This window comes from Rhineura floridana, chromosome 8 (assembly GCF_030035675.1).
Source record: "Rhineura floridana isolate rRhiFlo1 chromosome 8, rRhiFlo1.hap2, whole genome shotgun sequence".
Taxonomy (NCBI): Eukaryota; Metazoa; Chordata; class Lepidosauria; order Squamata; family Rhineuridae; genus Rhineura; species Rhineura floridana.
The window spans coordinates 81069808-81090189 of NC_084487.1; the positions used below are offsets into that span (position 1 = coordinate 81069808).

Sequence of the window (20382 nt, forward strand, 5' to 3'; positions counted from 1 at the left end):
ACCTCTGACAATTTTCAACTTGTTAGTAGGAAAAATATAAAATTATATTTGTTCCTTTTCTATATTGTTGCTTTTCCAAATAACATATATATATATTGTTTCACCTTCCAGAACATGATGAATGTCTCACAAACCAGCACAACTGTGATGAAAATGCATTGTGTTTCAATACTGTGGGAGGACATGACTGTGTTTGCAAGCCAGGTTATACTGGAAATGGCACCGTATGCAAAGGTATGGCATCAGAACAAAAACCAATCTGTTTATTGTCTTGCTGGATTTTACTTTTTCATGGATAAATGCTAAAGCTGCCTATGCACCTGGATGATGAATTTTAATAATTCAGGTCCAACCCCTTTAAGCAGAACAATTTGATAGACACCCAATCAATTCATTATAGCATTGACACATATAAAATATGCTGCTTCACACCATTACAAAGCACCAAATGCATGCAGTGGGGAATTATGTGCAATTCTAGCTCCTTGGCATGTGCATCGGTGTAGTACATTCAGTGATAAAAGCATTGCCAATATGTCTCACCAAGCCTTGCTTTGTATTTCATATATAGTGTTTGGATTTATTTATTTCTTTTGCAAGGAGTGTGGAAAGGTAAGCAAACGTCATCAGTGGCATTTTAGCAATTTCCAAATTCTGTAAAAGAAGCATGGACCTTTGCTTCCTGTGAAGTGAGTGACTGTCATTAGCTGGATAAATTGTGATGGATCTAAATTCAGCCTAAATCACAAGCATTTATTTAACATTTTAAGATCCACAAAAATATGGACAGAGCCATTTATGTTGGTCTTTTCTACTAGCTCCCTCCCTTTTAGCATGAGGTCAATTGTCTGAGAAAGATCCCAGCAATTGACCCTTCCTATATGTTTTGATCCTTTAAATGTTAAGGCACCATTAAATGAAAGCTATGAACCCATGGAAAAGGGCCTAGCATAGCACTCTTGCAAAGTAAAAGAAGACCTCAGGCTGATGTAATTATGCACTTAATATTTATCACTGGCAATGTGAAAGACTTTACATTCAGACACTTTTGACTTTTTCACATCATGGATCAAAACATGGTGGGCTGGAAGTTGCATGAACAACAGAGGCTCAAATCCTTTCTCTTCAGGCATATAGGAAAGTACCTTTGCCCTTGGACTCAATACTACTAAAGGCTACCACATTAATTTAAGATATTTATAGTGTGTTGTATTCATTTAAGACATTTGCAGTTCATGTCTACTCAGAAATAAGCTCCTCCGAATTTAATGGAGCCCGCTCCCAGGTAAATGGGCTTAGGATTGTTTCCTTAATATTTTGTTTTTTACAATAGTGTTGTGGGATCTTTTTATTTTTTATGGTTTCAGCCTTCTGTAAAGATGGTTGTAGAAATGGTGGAGCCTGTATTGCTTCCAATGTCTGCGCCTGCCCACAGGGATTCACAGGCCCAAGCTGCGAAACTGGTGAGAAATCCTCTCATTTACTTGCCAAGTGAATCTTATATCCATACATAAAGTCATATAAGGAAAACATGCATCCGAAATTAAGGACTGCTGCTGAAGAGAAACAGAACATTTGCTCTGTGTTTCAGTAAATTGTTCTGCATCAAATGTAGTCATGCAAATTCATTTTGCACCACTATGTTTGGTACAGAAGTTCATTTTGCCAGGTAAGCAGCAGTCTTGAATGTATAGAATAATGGTTACCATGCATGTATATGGATGGATGGATGAATAGAATATCTAGACCCTTTTCAATCAGGCTTCAGGTCTGGCCATGGGACAGAGACTGCCTTGGTCACCCTGCTTGATGACCTATGCCGGGCATCAGACAGGGGGAGTGCATCCCTGTTGGTGCTGCTGGAACTCTCGGCGGCCTTCAATACGATCAACCATGGTATCCTTCTGGACCGTCTAGCTGGGACGGTATTGGGAGACACTGTTTTACGGTGGCTCCGGTACTACCTGACAGACAGGACCCAGAAAGCGGTGCTGGGAGACTACTGCTTGACCCCCTGGCCGTTGGCCTATGGGGTACCACAAGGTTCCATTCTGTCTCCCATGCTCTTTAACATTTATATGAAACTGCTGGGAGAGGTCATCAGGAGATTTGGAGTACAATGTCATCAATATGCTGATGACACTCAGCTTTATCTCTCCCTACCACCTGACTGCAGGGAGGGAGTGCTCATCCTAAACTGGTGCCTGGAGGCTGTGAAGGGCTGGATGTGGGCTAACAAACTGAAACTTAATCCAGACAAGATGGACATACTGCTGGTCAAGGTAAAAACTGCATTAGGGACAGGGTGCAACCTGTTCTGGATGGGGTTGCACTCCCCTTGAAGGAGCAGCGCAGTTTGGGAGTCCTCCTGGATCCTGCGCTGCTGCTTGAATATCAGGTGGCTGCGGTAGGCAGTGCTTTTGGCCAACTCAAACTGGTCTACCAGCTGCGTCCATTCCTGGAGGCAGTTGACTTGGTCACAGTGACACATGCATTGGTGACATCAAGGCTTGATTACTGTAATGCACTCTATGTGGGGCTGCCTTTGAAAATGGTTCGGAAATTGCAGTTGGTTCAAAATGCAGCAGCCAGAATGTTAAAACTGGAGCATGGCACAGGGAGCATATTACCTCTGTGCTTTATCGACTCCACTCGCTCCCAATTTGTTTCCAGGCCCAATTCAAAGGGCTGGTTCTGACCTTTAAAGCCCTAAATGGCCTTGGACCAATGTACCTGAGGGACCTCTTACGCCCGTATGTACCTGCCTGAGATTTAAGATCATCTGCCTCTGGTCGCTTCTGCGAGCCTGGAGTGAAAGATGTTAGATTGACAGGCACGCGGGAGAGAGCTTTTTCAGCTGTGGCCCCCAAGTTTTGGAATACCCTACCCCAAGAAGTTCGCTCTGCTCCCTCCCTGTTGGTTTTCCGGAGACTTCTGAAAATGATCTTGTTCTGGAGAGCCTTTGGGAGGGACTGAAGGTAGAGCCTGACACTGATGTTATGCCGTCTATGTTAAATTTTACCTTTGTAGTCCCTTTAGTGCCAATCCCTATATATATGTATATGTGTGTATGTGTGTGTGTACTGTATTTTATGTATTTTAATTATATTTTAATTTATTTTAATGTTGCAATTTTACTGTTTACTATTTTATTATGTACATGTTTGATTTTATTTTTGTAAGCCTCCCTGAGTGCCCTATTATAGGGTAGAAGGGCGGATAGATAGATAGATAGATAGATAGATAGATAGATAGATAGATAGATAGATAGATAGATAGATAGATAGATAGATAGATAGATAGATAGATAGATAGATAGATAGATAGATAGATAGATAGATAGATAGATAGATAGATAGATAGATAGATAGATATGATTTTAATTTTAATTTTGATGTGTTTTTAAACTGTTGGTAAAACGCAGAGTGAATCGGCACAGAACTTGAATTTATTTTTATTTCATGTTAAATTAAGAAAGCATTTTTCTGCAGTAAGCATGGACATAATGAAATATTTTTCAAGGTTAGGTAATGGCAATATTAGCAGCATCTTATGCTAACATCCTAAGTGCATGCTGTAGTTGTAGTAGCAAGCCCTGCTGAGTTTATTAGAAATTATTTCTATCTTATGGCTATAATTCAGTCACCCTATTTATGTGTGGCTTATAGTGTTCTGGGACAACAAGAAGGCCAGGTTTTAAAATTGATATCAAAAGATTTCCAAATGGAGTGTACTTCATATCGTTTTTATTTGTATAACGAAGTTTATGTGATCTTTCATATGCATGCTGCAAAATTATGTAGATTCTTGCACAAACAGGACTGCTACTGATCCATGAACAGAAAGCTTCCTAGACATATGATTTGAATTGCATTTCTGATTGCAAAATAAAAATAGGTGTTTAGCATTTGGGCTAAAATGTGAAAATTGTGTTAAGTTCTTTTTGTTGCCACTCTTGCTAATTTCAACAAATGTATTCAAATTTCAGTTTAGTGCAATTTTGTTAGTAGTACCTTTGGAACAATCCTACCTAGTCAATTAGAAGCTAAGCAGAAGTTCTACAAAACGCCTATAAACAGATATAGGTCAACTAGGCCACAGTGTTACTGATAGGATTTGCAAATCACTGGTAGGCCAGTGTGTGATGATATTGAGGTCTCCACAGCAATGGATAGTAAGCTCTCTAGAAAAAGATTTGGTGCTAAATCAAATGTTTAATGGCTTGTGGATATTCCCAAATTTGGAAGCCTCTAAATAAAGTACCTTTTTGATAAAGTTATTTGTTGTTGTGGATGCTAAACTAAATGATCTTTGAAACTGATTGGCCTCATTATGCCTAACAAAAAGGTAGTCTACTCTTATGATCGACTGGCTATATTGTCATTCTGCAATTCTGCAAAAATTATATGGTTAGCTCATAGTGGGGGAAATAATGCATATTGTCTTTTTTCTTTTCTTTCGGTCACTCAGATAATGGTAAGGCTTCCATCAGTGGAAAGGGGAAGGAATAGGGTTGCCATATTCCAGTTCCACAAATCCGGGCAGGCTAATTTGCATATTATGTAAATTATTTGCATATTAGGCAAATTATTTGCATATTATGCATATTGTTTGCATATTGATATTTGGATTGTCCAGTTGTTTTGTTTTTGTGCCTAGGAATTACCACCAAAAACTGGGGAAAGATGTGAGAAATCTTTTTTTTTAAAGCAACATTTTCAGCCTTAAATGGCTAGACTCTAGTTTCCAACACTATGGAGTATTTATTGATTGATTAAGAGGATTTATATCCTGTCCTTCTGCTGTTAAAAACAGAGCTCAGCACAGCTTACAAATATAATAAAAACAATAAAAATACACAATCAATATAAAAACATAATAAAAACACAAAATAGCAACAAACATAAAGTAAGTCAGGGCAGCAGTACGGTTAACCATATACGATATATTTCAAAGATGTGGTGGGTGGAGAAAAAAAAAGCCAAAATGTTAGGAAAATGAGTCTTTCACACCACATGCTCAGTTCTAAATACTGTTGCAGCAAGTTTTACAAGTTCCTCCAGTATTCCACTGGTGCAGGCACTCAGACATTCAAAGTATTTGTATGTTTCTTAGGTTTTATAAAAGCAGAGCTTTGCTTAACTCAAAATTTCTTCTCCCTTTGATCAACCACATCTACACAGTTTCCACCTCCATACTCAAAATGAAATTGGGCCTGGAAGTATGCAACAACCCCACACATACCTTGCTAATTTGATTACCAGTGCCAGGATGTCTGTCTTTTCAACTACTCTCCTACTCCCTGCCCCCCCTCCGCCCCAAGCATCATGAAAGACCCAGTCCTGGCCTCAGAAAGAAAATAAATATCGGGTCCTCATCAAAGTACTGATAAGCCTCTTGTTTTAATTAAAATAATAATTATAAATTCTTGCTCTTATTACTAAAATTACTAAAATATTTAAAGTACATAAAAACAGCCAGGGGAAGATATTGGGGAAATATAAAATAAATACAAATAAAGGGGGGGAGGTGAACAGACTTTAAATGTGTAATAAAATCATCATCATCAACAACAACAGCAATAACAAAAAGCAAACCAGGAATATCACTGGTTGATTTTAAAAGTATTTGGCTGACACTTAATGTTAAACAAATAGCCACTGCCAGGAGTGAGCCAGCCCAATGTCCACCTAGGCTAGGGCAGACTCACCCTCCTCCTCTGTGTAATTCAGCAGCCTCTGCCTGCTGCCCTCATGCAATGGTCGTGCTTTTTTCCAGGCCTGGAGAAAAAATGAGGCTGCTTTGCCGCCAAAGGGAAGGAGCCGTGTGTGCGCACGCACCTCTCAGCAACTACCCTGCCAGCACGTCTGCCTATCAGTCCCTATGCAAAGGCATTGCAGCAGTTAGGTTTTCTAATCTAGACATTGCCTCAGGTCAGTCAAAGTGAAACAGAACCCTGGCTTCACTGATTGGCTGCAATCCTGAACGGGCGGGGTTAAAGCTACGAAGTGCTATAATATAATACAGTACTGTTTAAAGAAAAATTTAACAGTCGGGGGGCTGACGTTTTTATGTGTATCTCGAGAACTGGACCACCTAGAAACTTAATTTTTTAAAAAAATTAAAGCTGGGAATCCGGGCCACGTAAGGGGCTAGCCGGGTGCCGGGTGGCATGCATAGAATCCGGGCAAAACCCAGCTATCCGGGCAATATGACAACCCTAGGAGGGAAGCAATTTTCAAAAATCCTTTTTCCTCATGCAGCATCTGTGCATCTCTAAATTTGATCTGAGTGACCCTCCAGAACAGATTTGGTGTGTGTGGGAATTGCAGGAGAGATTGGGGATTGCTGAAAATTGGTGTTCTGATGACAGAAGTCTTATTTCTGCAAGTAAGTAATCTGATGCAATCAGGGCCGGCCCCAGACATGCCAGGGCCCTTGGCACAAGCCTGCCCTGGGCCCTGGCACTCCCCTTCCATGAATCATGGCAGGATCGCTGCCGCGGATTGCACAGCGAGAGCTTCGGAGCCCCCGCCATTCCCTTGCTTCAACCTGCCTCTCTCGGCTGTTGTGCAGTTGCACGTGCAGCGCTGCCCTTAACCAAGATGGCAGCCAAGGTTTCCTAAGGGGCTGAAGCCTCTGCCACCATCTTGGTTAAGGAAAGCGCTGTGCACAGCACAGCCGAGAAAGGTAGGTTGAAGCAAGGGAATGGCGGGAGCTCCAGAGCTCTCACCGTGTGATGCGCAGCAGCGATCCTGCTGCGAATCACAGAAGGGGAGTGGAGGGGCCCCTCAGGGGTCCCTGTAGCCCCAGGGGCCCTCAGCCAGGGCCCTACCTGGCTGCCCTTTGGAGCCGGCCCTGGATGCAACCCTTTAAAAATATATTTTAAAGGTGTAGAACAGCACATTTAATCTTGTTTAACTTTTTTATTTCAATTTTCCTCTCTCTGTTTTTTTCTGATGAAATTTTCAGTAATGGTCTATATGCATGGTGCATGGATGGAGGATTTATGTATAAGAACTGCTGACTAGTTCAGCTGATATTTTAAACTAATCCCAAATTCTATGTGACATATTATGGCCTTGTTTTCATGTGATGATGATCCATGGCTAATGGCTTATCAGGATCACATTTGACTTCAAAATGACCCTCAAAAAATGAGGGGATTGGTAAAAAGAAAGCTGAAAAACAAAGTCCAGAGGGTCACATCACTCGAAAATGCTTGGAAGTTGTTTAAAAACACTATATTAGAAGCTCAACTGGAGTGCATACCGCAGACCAGAAAAGGTACCGCCAGGGCCAAGAAGATGCCAGCATGGTTAACGAGCAAGGTCAAGGAAGCTCTTAGAGGCAAAAAGTCTTCCTTCAAAAAATGGAAGTCTTGTCCAAATGAAGAAAATAAAAAAGAACACAAACTCTGGCAAAAGAAATGCAAGAAGACAATAAGGGATGCTAAAAAAGAATTTGAGGAGCACATTGCTAAGAACATAAAAACCAACAACAAAAAATTCTATAAATACATTCAAAGCAGGAGACCATCTAGGGAGACGATTGGACCCTTGGATGATAAGGGAGTCAAAGGTGTACTAAAGAACGATAAGGAGATTGCAGAGAAGCTAAATGAATTCTTTGCATCTGTCTTCACAGTGGAAGATATAGGGCAGATCCCTGAACCTGAACTAACATTTGCAGGAAGGGATTCTGAGGAACTGAGACAAATAGTGGTAACGAGAGAGGAATTTCTAAGCTTAATGGACAATATAAAAACTGACAAATCACTGGGCCCGGATGGCATCCACCCGAGAGTTCTCAAAGAACACAAATGTGAAATTGCTGATCTGCTAACTAAAATATGTAACTTGTTCCTTGGGTCCTCCTCCGTGCCTGAGGACTGGAAAGTGGCAAATTAACGCCAATCTTCAAAAAGGGATCCAGAGGGGATCCCGGAAATTACAGGCCAGTTAGCTTAACTTCTGTCCCTGGAAAACTGGTAGAAAGTATTATTAAAGCTAGATTAACTAAGCACATAGAAGAACAAGCCTTGCTGAAGCAGAGCCAGCATGGCTTCTGCAAGGGAAAGTCCTGTCTCAGTAACCTATTAGAATTCTTTGAGAGTGTCAACAAGCATATAGATAGAGGTGATCCAGTGGACATAGTGTACTTAGACTTTCAAAAAGTGTTTGACAAGGTACCTCACCAAAGGCTTCTGTGGAAGCTTAGCAGTCATGGAATAAGAGGAGAGGTCCTCTTGTGGATAAGAAATTGGTTAAGAAGCAGAAAGCAGAGAGTAGGAATAAACGGACAGTTCTCCCAATGGAGGGCTGTAGAAAGTGGAGTCCCTCAAGGATCGGTATTGGGACCTGTACTTTTCAACTTGTTCATTAATGACCTAGAATTAGGAGTGAGCAGTGAAGTGGCCAAGTTTGCTGATGACACTAAATTGTTCAGGGTTGTTAAAACAAAAAGGGATTGCGAAGAGCTCCAAAAAGACCTCTCCAAACTGAGTGAATGGGCAGAAAAATGGCAAATGCAATTCAATATAAACAAGTGTAAAATTATGCATATTGGAGCAAAAAATCTTAATTTCACATATACGCTCATGGGGTCTGAACTGGCGGTGACTGACCAGGAGAGAGACCTCGGGGTTGTAGTGGACAGCACGATGAAAATGTCGACCCAGTGTGCGGCAGCTGTGAAAAAGGCAAATTCCATGCTAGCGATAATTAGGAAAGATATTGAAAATAAAACAGCCGATATCATAATGCCATTGTATAAATCTATGGTGCGGCCGCATTTGGAATACTGTGTACAGTTCTGGTCGCCTCATCTCAAAAAGGATATTATAGAGTTGGAAAAGGTTCAGAAGAGGGCAACCAGAATGATCAAGGGGATGGAGCGACTCCCTTATGAGGAAAGGTTGCAGCATTTGGGGCTTTTTAGTTTAGAGAAAAGGCGGGTCAGAGGAGACATGATAGAAGTGTATAAAATTATGCATGGCATTGAGAAAGTGGATAGAGAAAAGTTCTTCTCCCTCTCTCATAATACTAGAACTCGTGGACATTCAAAGAAGCTGAATGTTGGAAGATTCAGGACAGACAAAAGGAAGTACTTTTTTACTCAGCGCATAGTTAAACTATGGAATTTGCTCCCGCAAGATGCAGTAATGGCCACCAGCTTGGACGGCTTTAAAAGAAGATTAGACAAATTCATGGAGGACAGGGCTATCAATGGCTACTAGCCATGATGGCTGTGCTGTGCCACCCTAGTCAGAGGCAGCATGCTTCTGAAAACCAGTTGCCGGAAGCCTCAGGAGGGGAGAGTGTTCTTGCACTTGGGTCCTGCTTGCGGGCTTCCCCCAGGCACCTGGTTGGCCACTGTGAGAACAGGATGCTGGACTAGATGGGCCACTGGCCTGATCCAGCAGGCTCTTCTTATGTTCTTATGTTCTTATGATCAAGCCACATGCTTGTCCCTGATCACTCATGATAATTCCCACTTGCTCCTTTCCTGACATGAGTACAAGCAGCAATCCATGAAACCTTGGCTTATCATTACATCTGAATCCAGGGTCATTGTTTATTTCCTTTGAGATCCTAGCCAACATGAAGCCATAGTTTGTTGTTCACTTGCTGATAGTGGTTTATTAGAGAGAAGCAAACCACAATCCTGGTTCAGACATAATGACAAGTCAAGGCATCATAGCTTGTTGCTCCTTGTTGCACCAGGGGATAAATGAATTGGGAGCAATCCAGCAACATGCACTATCATGCTGCGTGTTCCCAATAAGACATTAACTATGGCTTATCATTATATGCAGACTGGCTCATTAGAATCAAAACTACATTGACACATCAAGTTGACAGTAACTCTTGGACCTTGCACATATTTATTACATTCAGTGATAGTAAAAACTCCAGTATTCATTGAATATGGAAGTCCCCCCCTGAGATTTTTTTTTTGTACTGGCGTAGTGGTTAGAGTGTTGGACTACGACCTGGAAGACCAGGGTTCAAATCTCCACACAGCCATGAAGCTCACTGGGTGACCTTGGGCCAGTCACTGCCTCTCAGCCTCAGAGGAAGGCAATGGTAAACCCCCTCTGAATTCCGCTTACCATGAAAACCCTATTCAGAGGGTCGCCATAAGTCGGAATCGACTTGAAGTACACACACACACACAGCTCATGAACACTTCTAATCAGAGTTTTCAGAAGGAATTTATCAAATATTTAACAAACAGAAATAAAATGAATTATTTAATATTTTATATAGTGTTCTGAATTAGGGAGATCAGAATATCGGTGAGAAATGGATGTCTTTTATTCATAAAACATGGCTTCTGTAAGATGTTGCTACCTTCTGGCATAACTTAGCCTCAGGAATCCTTCTGTTTGAAGGTGAGCTCATACTGCCAGTGTGCCAAATTAAGCTATGCGATAGTGTATAAGGGTAAACAGCTGCATAGCAAATAGTAAACTGAACCAAGCCACACAGGGCTATTAAGATTTTTCTTCCGTTATAAAGAACCTTGCAACAGGTTTGGTGCCACGCTTGAGCAGGCCAGTGGTATAGCACTGCCAATGGTCTCTGCACTGCCAATTGACACCACCACTGTCCCCATCCTTATTACTGCCTGCATCCATGTTACTTCTGTGATGCTGTTATTGCAACTGCCAGCCTTTCCATCCCCAGGCAATCTTGTTAACCCAACAACAGCACTGCTAAAGCCAAATTCAGCATCCAATGTTGGCTTGCTGTTGTGGGAGATAGAATATGGTGGCCACATACTGTCATTCAGACCTGAGCAGTCCCTTGGCTCTCAAGTCATTACAGCACCCTCCCCATTGGAAGACAGGTAGGTGGCAGCTGCAGCATTGCTGGGGGGGGCAGTCAACAGCAAGAAATGGCTGCAATACTGGGGAGATGGGAGCAGGAGCCCAGGCAAGTCATCAACTCCAGTAGACCCAGTTACAGTGCATGGGCCTCAGTAGCTGCCCAGGTATGCTGGATACTGCTGTAAACTCCTGCCTGCAAAATCCTGAAAGTCACTTTGGGAGAGAATGATAGTAAGTCCCCTGTTACAGGTAGATCTTGTTGAGTAAAAATCTTTGTGTTAACAATTATGCCTGACTGCTTTTTATTTCTGTAAGAACTTGAAGCACAAGGAAATTATGCGCTGTAAAATGGACAAATACAGGATTCATATATAACTTACCAGCCCACAGTCCTATATGTATTGATTTATTACATTTTATATCCTGTCTTTTCCCCAAGGAGATCAAGGTAGAGAACATGCATCTTCCCACCCCCATTTTATCCCCCTGCCTCCTATCTTGGGAGTAGGTTAGACTGAGACATAGTGACTGGCTCAAGTTTACCTAGTGAAGTTCATAACTGAATGTGCTTTTGAATATGGGACTTTTCAGTCCTAGTCCACTGAACAGTTGTCTGATGTGCCGTAGTGATTACCGCTACAGCACATCAGACAAGTGAATCAGACCCAGGATTTTTGTAGGCATTCTTAGCATCTGTCACTTTATTCAGGACATGCCACTGAAAGGGAGAATATGATGAAATGTCATATTATATTTAAAACTTTGATGTAAATTAAGAGGTCTTCTGTATCTTTAAAAGGTGTCCAGGGGGAAGGGAGAATTCCACTTCGTGGTTTTTCCCATTACAGTGTTGCAAGAACACCTGCACTTGGCTGACTTTCTCTTCTCCTAAAGATACAGGATCAGTCTCAGGCCATGAACCTGGCAACCCTATTTGCAACACTATTGTAAGATCAACCCAACACCCACCAAAATTATAAAGAAATTCTAGACTGCCCTGAGGAGGCAGAAAAATGGGATGTTAAATTAATTAATTAATTGCAGGGGACAAAACATTTCAAGAAATTGAAGGACAGATGTTAGCATAGCACTAATCAGATATACAACGTCTACATTTTAATTGTAAAAACATATTATTGCCGGGGGCACATATGCATACCACTAGGGACTAAAATTGGAATAACAGCACACATTGTTGTTTTCCAAATGGCATAATAAAAAGCAGAGGAGTGGCTGAATGGATTAACACTGAAATGGGCAGTATTTTATCATCTCCTTTCAGCTCTTTTCCCACCACCATTTTATTAATGGATATTTCCTACACAGTGTGTTGGATAACCTATACAGGAAAAAGAATTAATGATAGCATAGTGGCCTACAAAACCAAGAACAGCTCATTACTTGTAAGTTCCTTTGCATACCTGAGGTTTGGAAGATTAGAATTCAACTCACGTTAGTGACTAGCCCAGGTAATTGCTACAGATTAGATCTCTTTAGAGTTCTGTGTCACTTTCTGTGGGAGCTAAATATGTAGCATGTGTGACTGTTGCTCTTCGCTGCAACTTCAAATTAATGTGTTCAGGTGCATTGACCATGATAATAGAAAGATTCAGATTATGACTGTTCCAAGGGGAGTTCGCATAAAATCCTTTTAATTCCAGTACTCATAGTTGCTTAGAAAAATAGTTTTACTAGTACTCAGGATATAATTTATTGTCAAAGCTGCTACAAGGCTTGTTAAGTGTGCTGATACTGCTGAAGCTGCTGGAGTATTTTAGCACTTCAAATTTACTTCTGTGTCCAAATAACGGTAGTCACAATGTTCCCTTAGCCAATTGTGTTGTAAATTCAGGACTGCTAACTGGGATGGATTTGGTCTGAAACAATTTTATATAGCCCTTGGCAACCGTACCAAATTCTAATCAAGAAAGTTTGTCTGCATTTCTACTCAACCCTTAATAGAGAAGTAAAGCTTCATTTTCACTTTCTGTTGTTGTTTTCCTTTGCCAGTCCCATTAAAGTAGTTAACACGTTTGCTCACTAAGGAGAGAGAAAGCTGAGGTTCAAGACAGGTTGCTGAACAGCCTTCAAAACACACACACACACAGAGCACCCATCAGCCTTCTACCTGCTCAGTAATTCTGAGAAACCAAAACATCAGTCCAGCTTTGGAAGGTTCAGTTTGCTACCTTATAATAATAATAATAAAAATTTATTTCTATGTCGCCTATCTGGCCACAGTCGTGGCCACTCTAGGCGGCGTACAACATAGGGTAAACTACAACAGATAAAATATACATATAAACCAAGAACGTTAATATAAAAATAATCTAAAACCACCCACAGCTATAGCAAGATAAATTAAACTACCCCAGGGATCTTGTAGGCCTGCCTGAATAGCCAGGTTTTCAAGCCTTGGCGAAAACTTGGCAGAGAGCGGGCATGGCGAAGATCATAAGGCAGAGAGTTCCAGAGGGTGGGGGCGACATTCGAAAATGCCCTCTCCCTGGTCCACACCAGCCTGGTTGTTTTAACTGGTGGGACGGAGAGAAGGTCTTGAGTGGCTGATCTCGTCAGGCGGCATATTTGTTGAAGCTGGAGGCGCTCCTTCAGATAAACTGGGCCGATACCGTATAGGGCTTTAAAGGTTAATACCAACACCTTGAATTGGGCCTGGTAGACAACTGGTAACCAGTGTAGATCTTGTAACACCGGAGTGATGTGATCACGGCGATGGCTGTTCTTAATCAAACATGCCGCCGTGTTCTGTACCAGCTGTAATTTCCGGACCGTTTTCTTTTTTTTTTTTTTTCAATAATTTTTATTCAAATTTTCATAAAACATACAAGACGAAATCATAAAACATTCAAAAACAAAAAACAAAATCAAAAATAGTTAAACAAAAAAAAAAAATAAAAAAAATAAAAATAAAAATAAAAATAAAAAATAAAGAGTAAAATATTGACTTCCCATTTGTCAAAGATCAGATCAGTTATAAGTCTATAATATATAACAATCCTGTCTCTTAAGTCATATTATAAAATCACTTTCCTCCAATAGTTATCTTACTTAATCATCAAATCTCATAAACATTACTTTATTCTTTCCACAAAAAGTCAAAGAGAGGTTTCAATTCTTTAAGAAATATATCTATCAATTTTTTTTTTCCAGATAAGCATATCAATTAATCCATCTCATTACTAATTATGATAATCTTATTGTCATAACCATAGTCAAAATAAACATTTCAATTAATCCATCACATCAGAATCTGTTAGGTTCAGTAATTTCAGTAGCCATTGTTCTATTATCCCTATTAGTTCCATTTTCCATCTTCCATCTTCAGTAGTCTTGTTAAGTCCAGTAATTTCAGTATCCAATCTTCCATTATCAGTATTCCATAATAATCTTGCTGTCAAAGCCATAGTCATATAGTAAGAGTCTGATGGGAATTACCTCTATCCCAAATATTTTCTTGCCATCCATTCTGAATAGGTTGCTGAAATACTGCTGTAAAATCATATCTCTGTTCTTTTTTTCAAAATACACTGGGTCATCTCTTGAAAGTTTTTCCATTGTTACATGGCTGCAGCTAATTCCATAAATTTTCTCTATATTGGGCTCCATCACATCATTCCAGTCCAGAAGATTATCCATGCCATTGATAACTTTATCTCTAGAATCTTCATTAATTTCTTCAGAGATAACATTGAGTTCCAAACAATAGATTTTATTTCTAAAGTCCATAGACTCCAAATCTTTTTCCTGTTCCACGTTTGTTCCAATCTCCGGGGTCTCCTCTCTCACAGGGACCCCTGTTCCAGTCTCCAGGGTCTCCTCTCTCACAGGGACCCCTGTTCCAGTCTCCAGGGTCTCCTCTCTCACAAGGACCCCTATGTCTTTAATCTCCTGTGTCTCCAAACAATAGATTTTATTTCTAAAGTCCATAGACTCCAAATCTTTTTCCTGTTCCACGTTTGTTCCAATCTCCGGGGTCTCCTCTCTCACAGGGACCCCTTCCAGGGTCACCTCTCTCACAGGGACCCCTATATCTTTAATCTCCTGCGTCATTTTACTCAATTCAATTTTCAGCTCCTTACAACCCTGTCGCAGGTTTTGTTTCGTTATCTCAATCTCATCCATTATTTTCTGAAACATAGTTATTTCCAGATTCTCTGCCACTTTCTTAATTGCCATTTTAAAAGAAAAATATAGGAAAACCACTTCTTATTTCAGCAACAATTGGGTTAATACTCCAAACTTGGTGACATCACAGTATAAACAGAGCAGACAGCCTTATCTCTCCATAGTTAAGTAAACAAAATGCAGTTCCCAGGATCGAAACAATTAATGGCAGTCGTCAAGAAACAGATTCGTCAAAATAAAATAGACCAAAAAGAGAGTAGTCTCAGACAGTATAATATTCTTCAAAATAAAAATCTGGAATAGAAATCCCTCTTCTGTGTATATCTTTAGAATGCAAATCCAGGACAGCTTTTTGCAACAAAAACAGAGATAAGCTATTAATTAGTGCGTAGCAGAGAGAAGTTATGGCTCCCCAGTGAGATGTCAAAAACCGATCAATCTGGCAAATCTCTTTTAAACAGCAACAATTTAAGTCAAGTAAAAGAAAAATATAGAAAGAAGGGTGCTTGCCTGTTAGTGCGTTCTCTCTTAGAAGATAAGATGAACGTTCGCTTTAACAGATAGAGCTTGCTGTTGAAAATCCGTCCCACCTTCGTCGGCTGGACCTCGTCCCATAAATTAATGAGATCTGGTCGTCCCAACAAAAATAGGCTTTGAGGTTAATCTCTTCGTTTCTCCCTACCCGGGAGAAGTTTAATCAGTCAAAAAAAAAAGAAAAAACTGACTGATATATCTGAATAAGCTTCTTTTGAGGCAGGAGCCCGTCTCAAAAGCAGGCACAGGCTAAGTCACCCTTCCCGGAAGTCTCAATTTCCGGACCGTTTTCAAGGGTAACCCAACGTAGAGCGCATTACAGTAGTCTAAGCGAGAGGAGACCAGGGCATGTATCACCCATGGGAGAAGATGGACAGGAAGGTAGGGTCGCAGCCTCTGTATTAGATGTAATTGATACCAAGCTGCCCGGCTCACTGCCAATACCTGAGCCTCCATGGACAGCTGGGAGTCAAGGATGACCCCGAGGCTGCGGACCTGGTCCTTCAGGGGTAGTTTTACCCCATTGAGCACCAGGTCTATATCTCCTAACCTTCTCCTGTCTCCCACGAGCAGCACCTCAGTCTTATCCGGGTTTAGCTTCAGCCTATTTCCTCCCATCCATTCACTTACTGACTTCAGGCACTTGGAAATGGTATCCACAGCCAACTCTGGTGAGGACTTGAACGAGAGATAGAGCTGGGTGTCATCCGCATTTTGGTGACACCGCAGCCCAAATCTCCTGATGATGGCTCCCAGCGGCTTTACATAGATGTTGAATAGCATGGGGGAGAGGATAGAACCCTGTGACACACCACAATTGAGAGGCCAAGGGTCTGAAACCTCCTCTCCCAATGCCACCCTCTGGTGCCTGTCTGAGAGATAGGAACGGAACCACCGTAAAACAGTGCCCCCTATTCCCATTCCCTTCAGGCAATCTAAAAGGATACCGTGGTTGACGGTATCGAAAGCCGCTGAGGGATCCAGGAGGATGAGGAATGCATGTTCTCCCCTATCCAACGCCCTCCTTAGATCATCTACCAGAGCGACCAAGGCTGTTTCAGTTCCATGTCCAGTCCTGAAGCCCGACTGGAATGGATCCAAGTAATCTGCTTCATCCACATGTGTCTGTAGCTGTTTGGCCACCACTCGCTCGATCACCTTGCCCAAGAATGGTAAATTAGAGACTGGGCGAAAGTTGTTCAGCTCTTGGGGATCCAAGAAGGACTTTTTCAGAATGGGCTTTATTACTGCTTCCTTGAGGGCTGATGGCACTGCACCTTCTTCTAAGGAAGCATTCACCACTGCCTTGATCCCTTCGCTCAGTTTCTCCTTACAGCCCAAAATGAGCCATGTGGGGCAAGGATCAAGCAAACAAGTGGTCGGCCTCATAGTAGAGAGCACCTTGTCCACTTCCTCAGAGGGAAGAGGCTGAAACCGATCCCACTGGACCGGAATGCAACTGGCCGACTCTGGCACACTTCCTGTATCCACGGTATACGGAATCGTGCTCTTCAGGTGCTCAATTTTATCAGCAAAGTGTTTGGCAAATGTGTCGCGGGAGGCTTTAGAATGTTCCATGGGTTCCTGTGCAACTGGACCGACCAGGCTTCGGACCACTTGGAACAACCTCCTGGGACAACACTCTGCGGATGCAATAGAGGCAGCAAAGAAATCCCTCTTTGTTGCCTCTGTTGCCACTTGATAGGCTGCTATTGCTGCTCTGACCAGTGTCCGAACGACTTCGGAGTGAGATTTCCGCCACTGGCGCTCTAGTCGTCTCACCTCCTGTCTCAGACCCCGCAGCCGTGGCGTGTACCAGGGTGCAGTCTGAGTTCTATTCAGGGGGAGAGGACGTTTCGGAGCAATGGAAATGGACTGCCTTCAAGTCAATTCTGACTTATGGCAACCCTATGAATAGGGTTTTCATGGTAAGAGGTATTCAGAGGTGGTTTACCATTGCCTTCCTTTGAGGCTGAGGGGCAGTGACTGGCCCAAGGTCACCCAGTGAGTTTCATGGCTATGTGGGGATTCGAACCCTGGTCTTCCAGGTCGTAGTCCAACACACTAACCACTACGCCACACTGGCATCAAAATGACATCCAATTGTATCCAAACTTAGATGAAAACCTGCTCCTTGTCCTCAGGCACCATCAAGCAAAATTTGGCTATGATATCTTAAAAATTGTCCAAATGGATAGCAAATAAACAGACAGTTTCCCAAAATATATAGTAATTCTCTATAAATACTGCAGAAAATGAGATGAAATATATTGCTTTAGAGTGTGATTGTAGGGTCTTTTATGTTCTGTGTGTATTCTAGTCCCATGGCCATAATCTTTCCCCATACTTTAACTAATATTCAGGATGAATGTCTATTTCTACAGATTAAAAGATAAAATAGGCCACCATTAAAGTTTCTATTTTCACTAAGGAAGAAGTGTGCCAGGATTTAATAAGTCAAGCCTGGGCTGAGGTCAATTTCACTGGCTTCTTTTATGCCATAAAGAAATGCATTGTATTGAATTTTTTTCTAAGCAGCTTAAATGTTTTACAAAAGATAATTTTCGCGTCAAGTTAATCGTGTAGCTCAGAAAGCAGACTGAGCAGTCTGGAGGGGAGAAGAAAAACTTAGTCTCTGTTCAGACTGAGGTTCTATTTCTTTTCTGCATTTATTGATTGGTTGATTGATTGTATTTGTATACCGCCCCATAGCTGAAGCTCTCTGGGCGGTTTACTTTTTGTTTTGGTCAGAGGCTCCCCTACACTTCTACTGGAAAGAGGGATAACACTCAAGAGGAACCCCTTTCCAGCACTTAAGATAATTGCCTTTGTTTTTCATTGCAAAGATTAAAGACTTCTTCTGGAACTATTTCATGACAATAATCTGAGTATGCTTCTAGACATGCATCACTAGGCGTTCACAAATATTGTCTTGGCTTGGTAGACAGCTATTATTTGTGGCTGCCACCTTTTCCCTCCCTCAACCCACTTGCACATGCAGAGGGCTTTGATCAGAGATATGAGAAGCTTCTCTCATTTGCAAGAGAAAATGTAGAAGGTAAGAAACAGGAAGAGTTTCCACTGTTGCTCATGGAAGAGATTACTTTCTCCAAACTGGATAAAAATGAGAGTTCTAGAAAGGCAGGGGATCATACTCACCAGACAGTCAGGGGCTCTTGCCCCTGGTGAACTACCAAGTTGATTTGTGGATGTCTTGGAATAGCACCACAAAGGGCCAATTCTCTTGACCAAATTGGAAACTTTATACAGTCGCAGCTCAAAGAAAATGAATGCATGCTGCCGCTTTGGTCATCTCCTGCCTTGGCTACTGCAACCTTCCCTTTCTGTTGCCTTACCTCTCTCACCTCAATCTACAACTCTTCTACCAAAATGATTTATCCCTCTCATTACTCAGAGATGTATTGCCCACACTTTAATTCCTATAATGGTATCCTCCCTACCCATACAGTCTGCATAAACTCCTCAGCCTTTAACGCTTCCAAAGGCCTTGCACCCTGTGGCTAAGACATCCCTGTCTATGTACTGAAGCTGCTTCACTCTGCCCCCACCCCCTGAGATCTCCTGCTTCTTTACATTCCAAATCAGATACTCTTTTCTTCCTGTGCCCCTTTCTGTCTGGAACCTACTACAGGATCACCTATGTGATGCTACCCCCTCCTCTCTACCGTTCAAATCTTTAAAAGCAACCATTTTTTAATGATGTCTTTGGCTTAACTGTTTCTTATCCCCTAAACTAAACTTAAGCATGTGGAACTGAAGTGAAGATACAATGCAAATCTGTATACATCTACCCACTTGGTTAAATGAGACTTATTCCCAGGTAAGCACGCATAGGCTTGCATTCCTAGAATCACAGAATGAGCTGGAGGATACATTGAAGGTCATATAGCCCAAACCTCTGCTCTTCTTTCTCTCTTTGCTTCTCCTCACTGTATTGCCTTTTTATCTATCTGGTTCTTATAGCCATATCTGGTTATATGCTATTTTTTATTAATGTAGTTTTGTTGTTTTATTTTTACTGTACATATTCCTGGGGCTCCCTTTGGAGGAAGGGCGATTCACAAATGCAGTGAATAAACACATTGTGTTGAATTTCAGATTGTAAGCTCCATGGCGCAGGAACCCCCTTTTGTGTTTTTATTCTGTAAAGCACTATGAGCATTGATTGTGCTATATAAATAACAAAACAATTTAGGGCTTTCCTTTATGTGTCTGAATATTTATCTTGGTCTTGTTTTTACTAAAAGATCTTTGGAATGAAATGGTTTGATCCTGTACACTTCAGGATACAATGCTAATGTTTGGAAAGATGGCCAGTATAGACTCTTATTCCAACCTTGCCATATTGAGCTTGTCCCCCTCTACTTTAAAAAAAAATGTGAGGAGATGGGCTGGACAGGGATATGGGAGGCATGGACAGGCCTCCCATTCTCAGTAACTGGTATGACCTGTGCAAAGCTGCCAAGAGAGGGTGAACATAACTCTGCTATGCCTTCTCACAATCTTTCTGTGTAGAGCTGCTTTGCTTGGGTGTACTGGATAGAACCCTTAGTTCTTAAATATATAGTTTGGCATAAATAAAACATGAATACAACGACTCAGCAATATATTATAAATATAATTTCTTTCCACATATGAGAATAAAGAATGACCTCCATAACTCATTTCAAGCTCTTTCATTTATGAATTATAGTCCATTTATATTATTATAGGAAATAAAGAGAAGGACAATAGCCAACTCTCCCTTTTATTCTCCCTTCCCTCTGTGCATTTTAAAGGTGGCAACTATGTTCATATTTAGCACAAGTTACATACAGTCCAAGCTTGTATATTTTTGTTTTATCACT

The 20382-nt window shown here is 41.4% G+C and overlaps 1 protein-coding gene across 2 annotated transcripts in view; it reads left to right on the forward strand.

Annotated features, from left to right (window-relative positions):
- Positions 1 to 20382, forward strand: part of NELL2 (neural EGFL like 2) — a 228732-nt gene that overhangs the window by 136450 nt on the left and 71900 nt on the right. Inside the window, exons 14-15 of one of the 2 annotated variants that reach the window (XM_061637833.1) lie at positions 112 to 234; positions 1368 to 1463. In XM_061637833.1, coding sequence (XP_061493817.1) covers positions 112 to 234; positions 1368 to 1463 — 219 coding nt within the window. The remainder of the gene's footprint in view (positions 1 to 111; positions 235 to 1367; positions 1464 to 20382) is intronic. The other variant, XM_061637835.1, reaches the window with a different exon arrangement.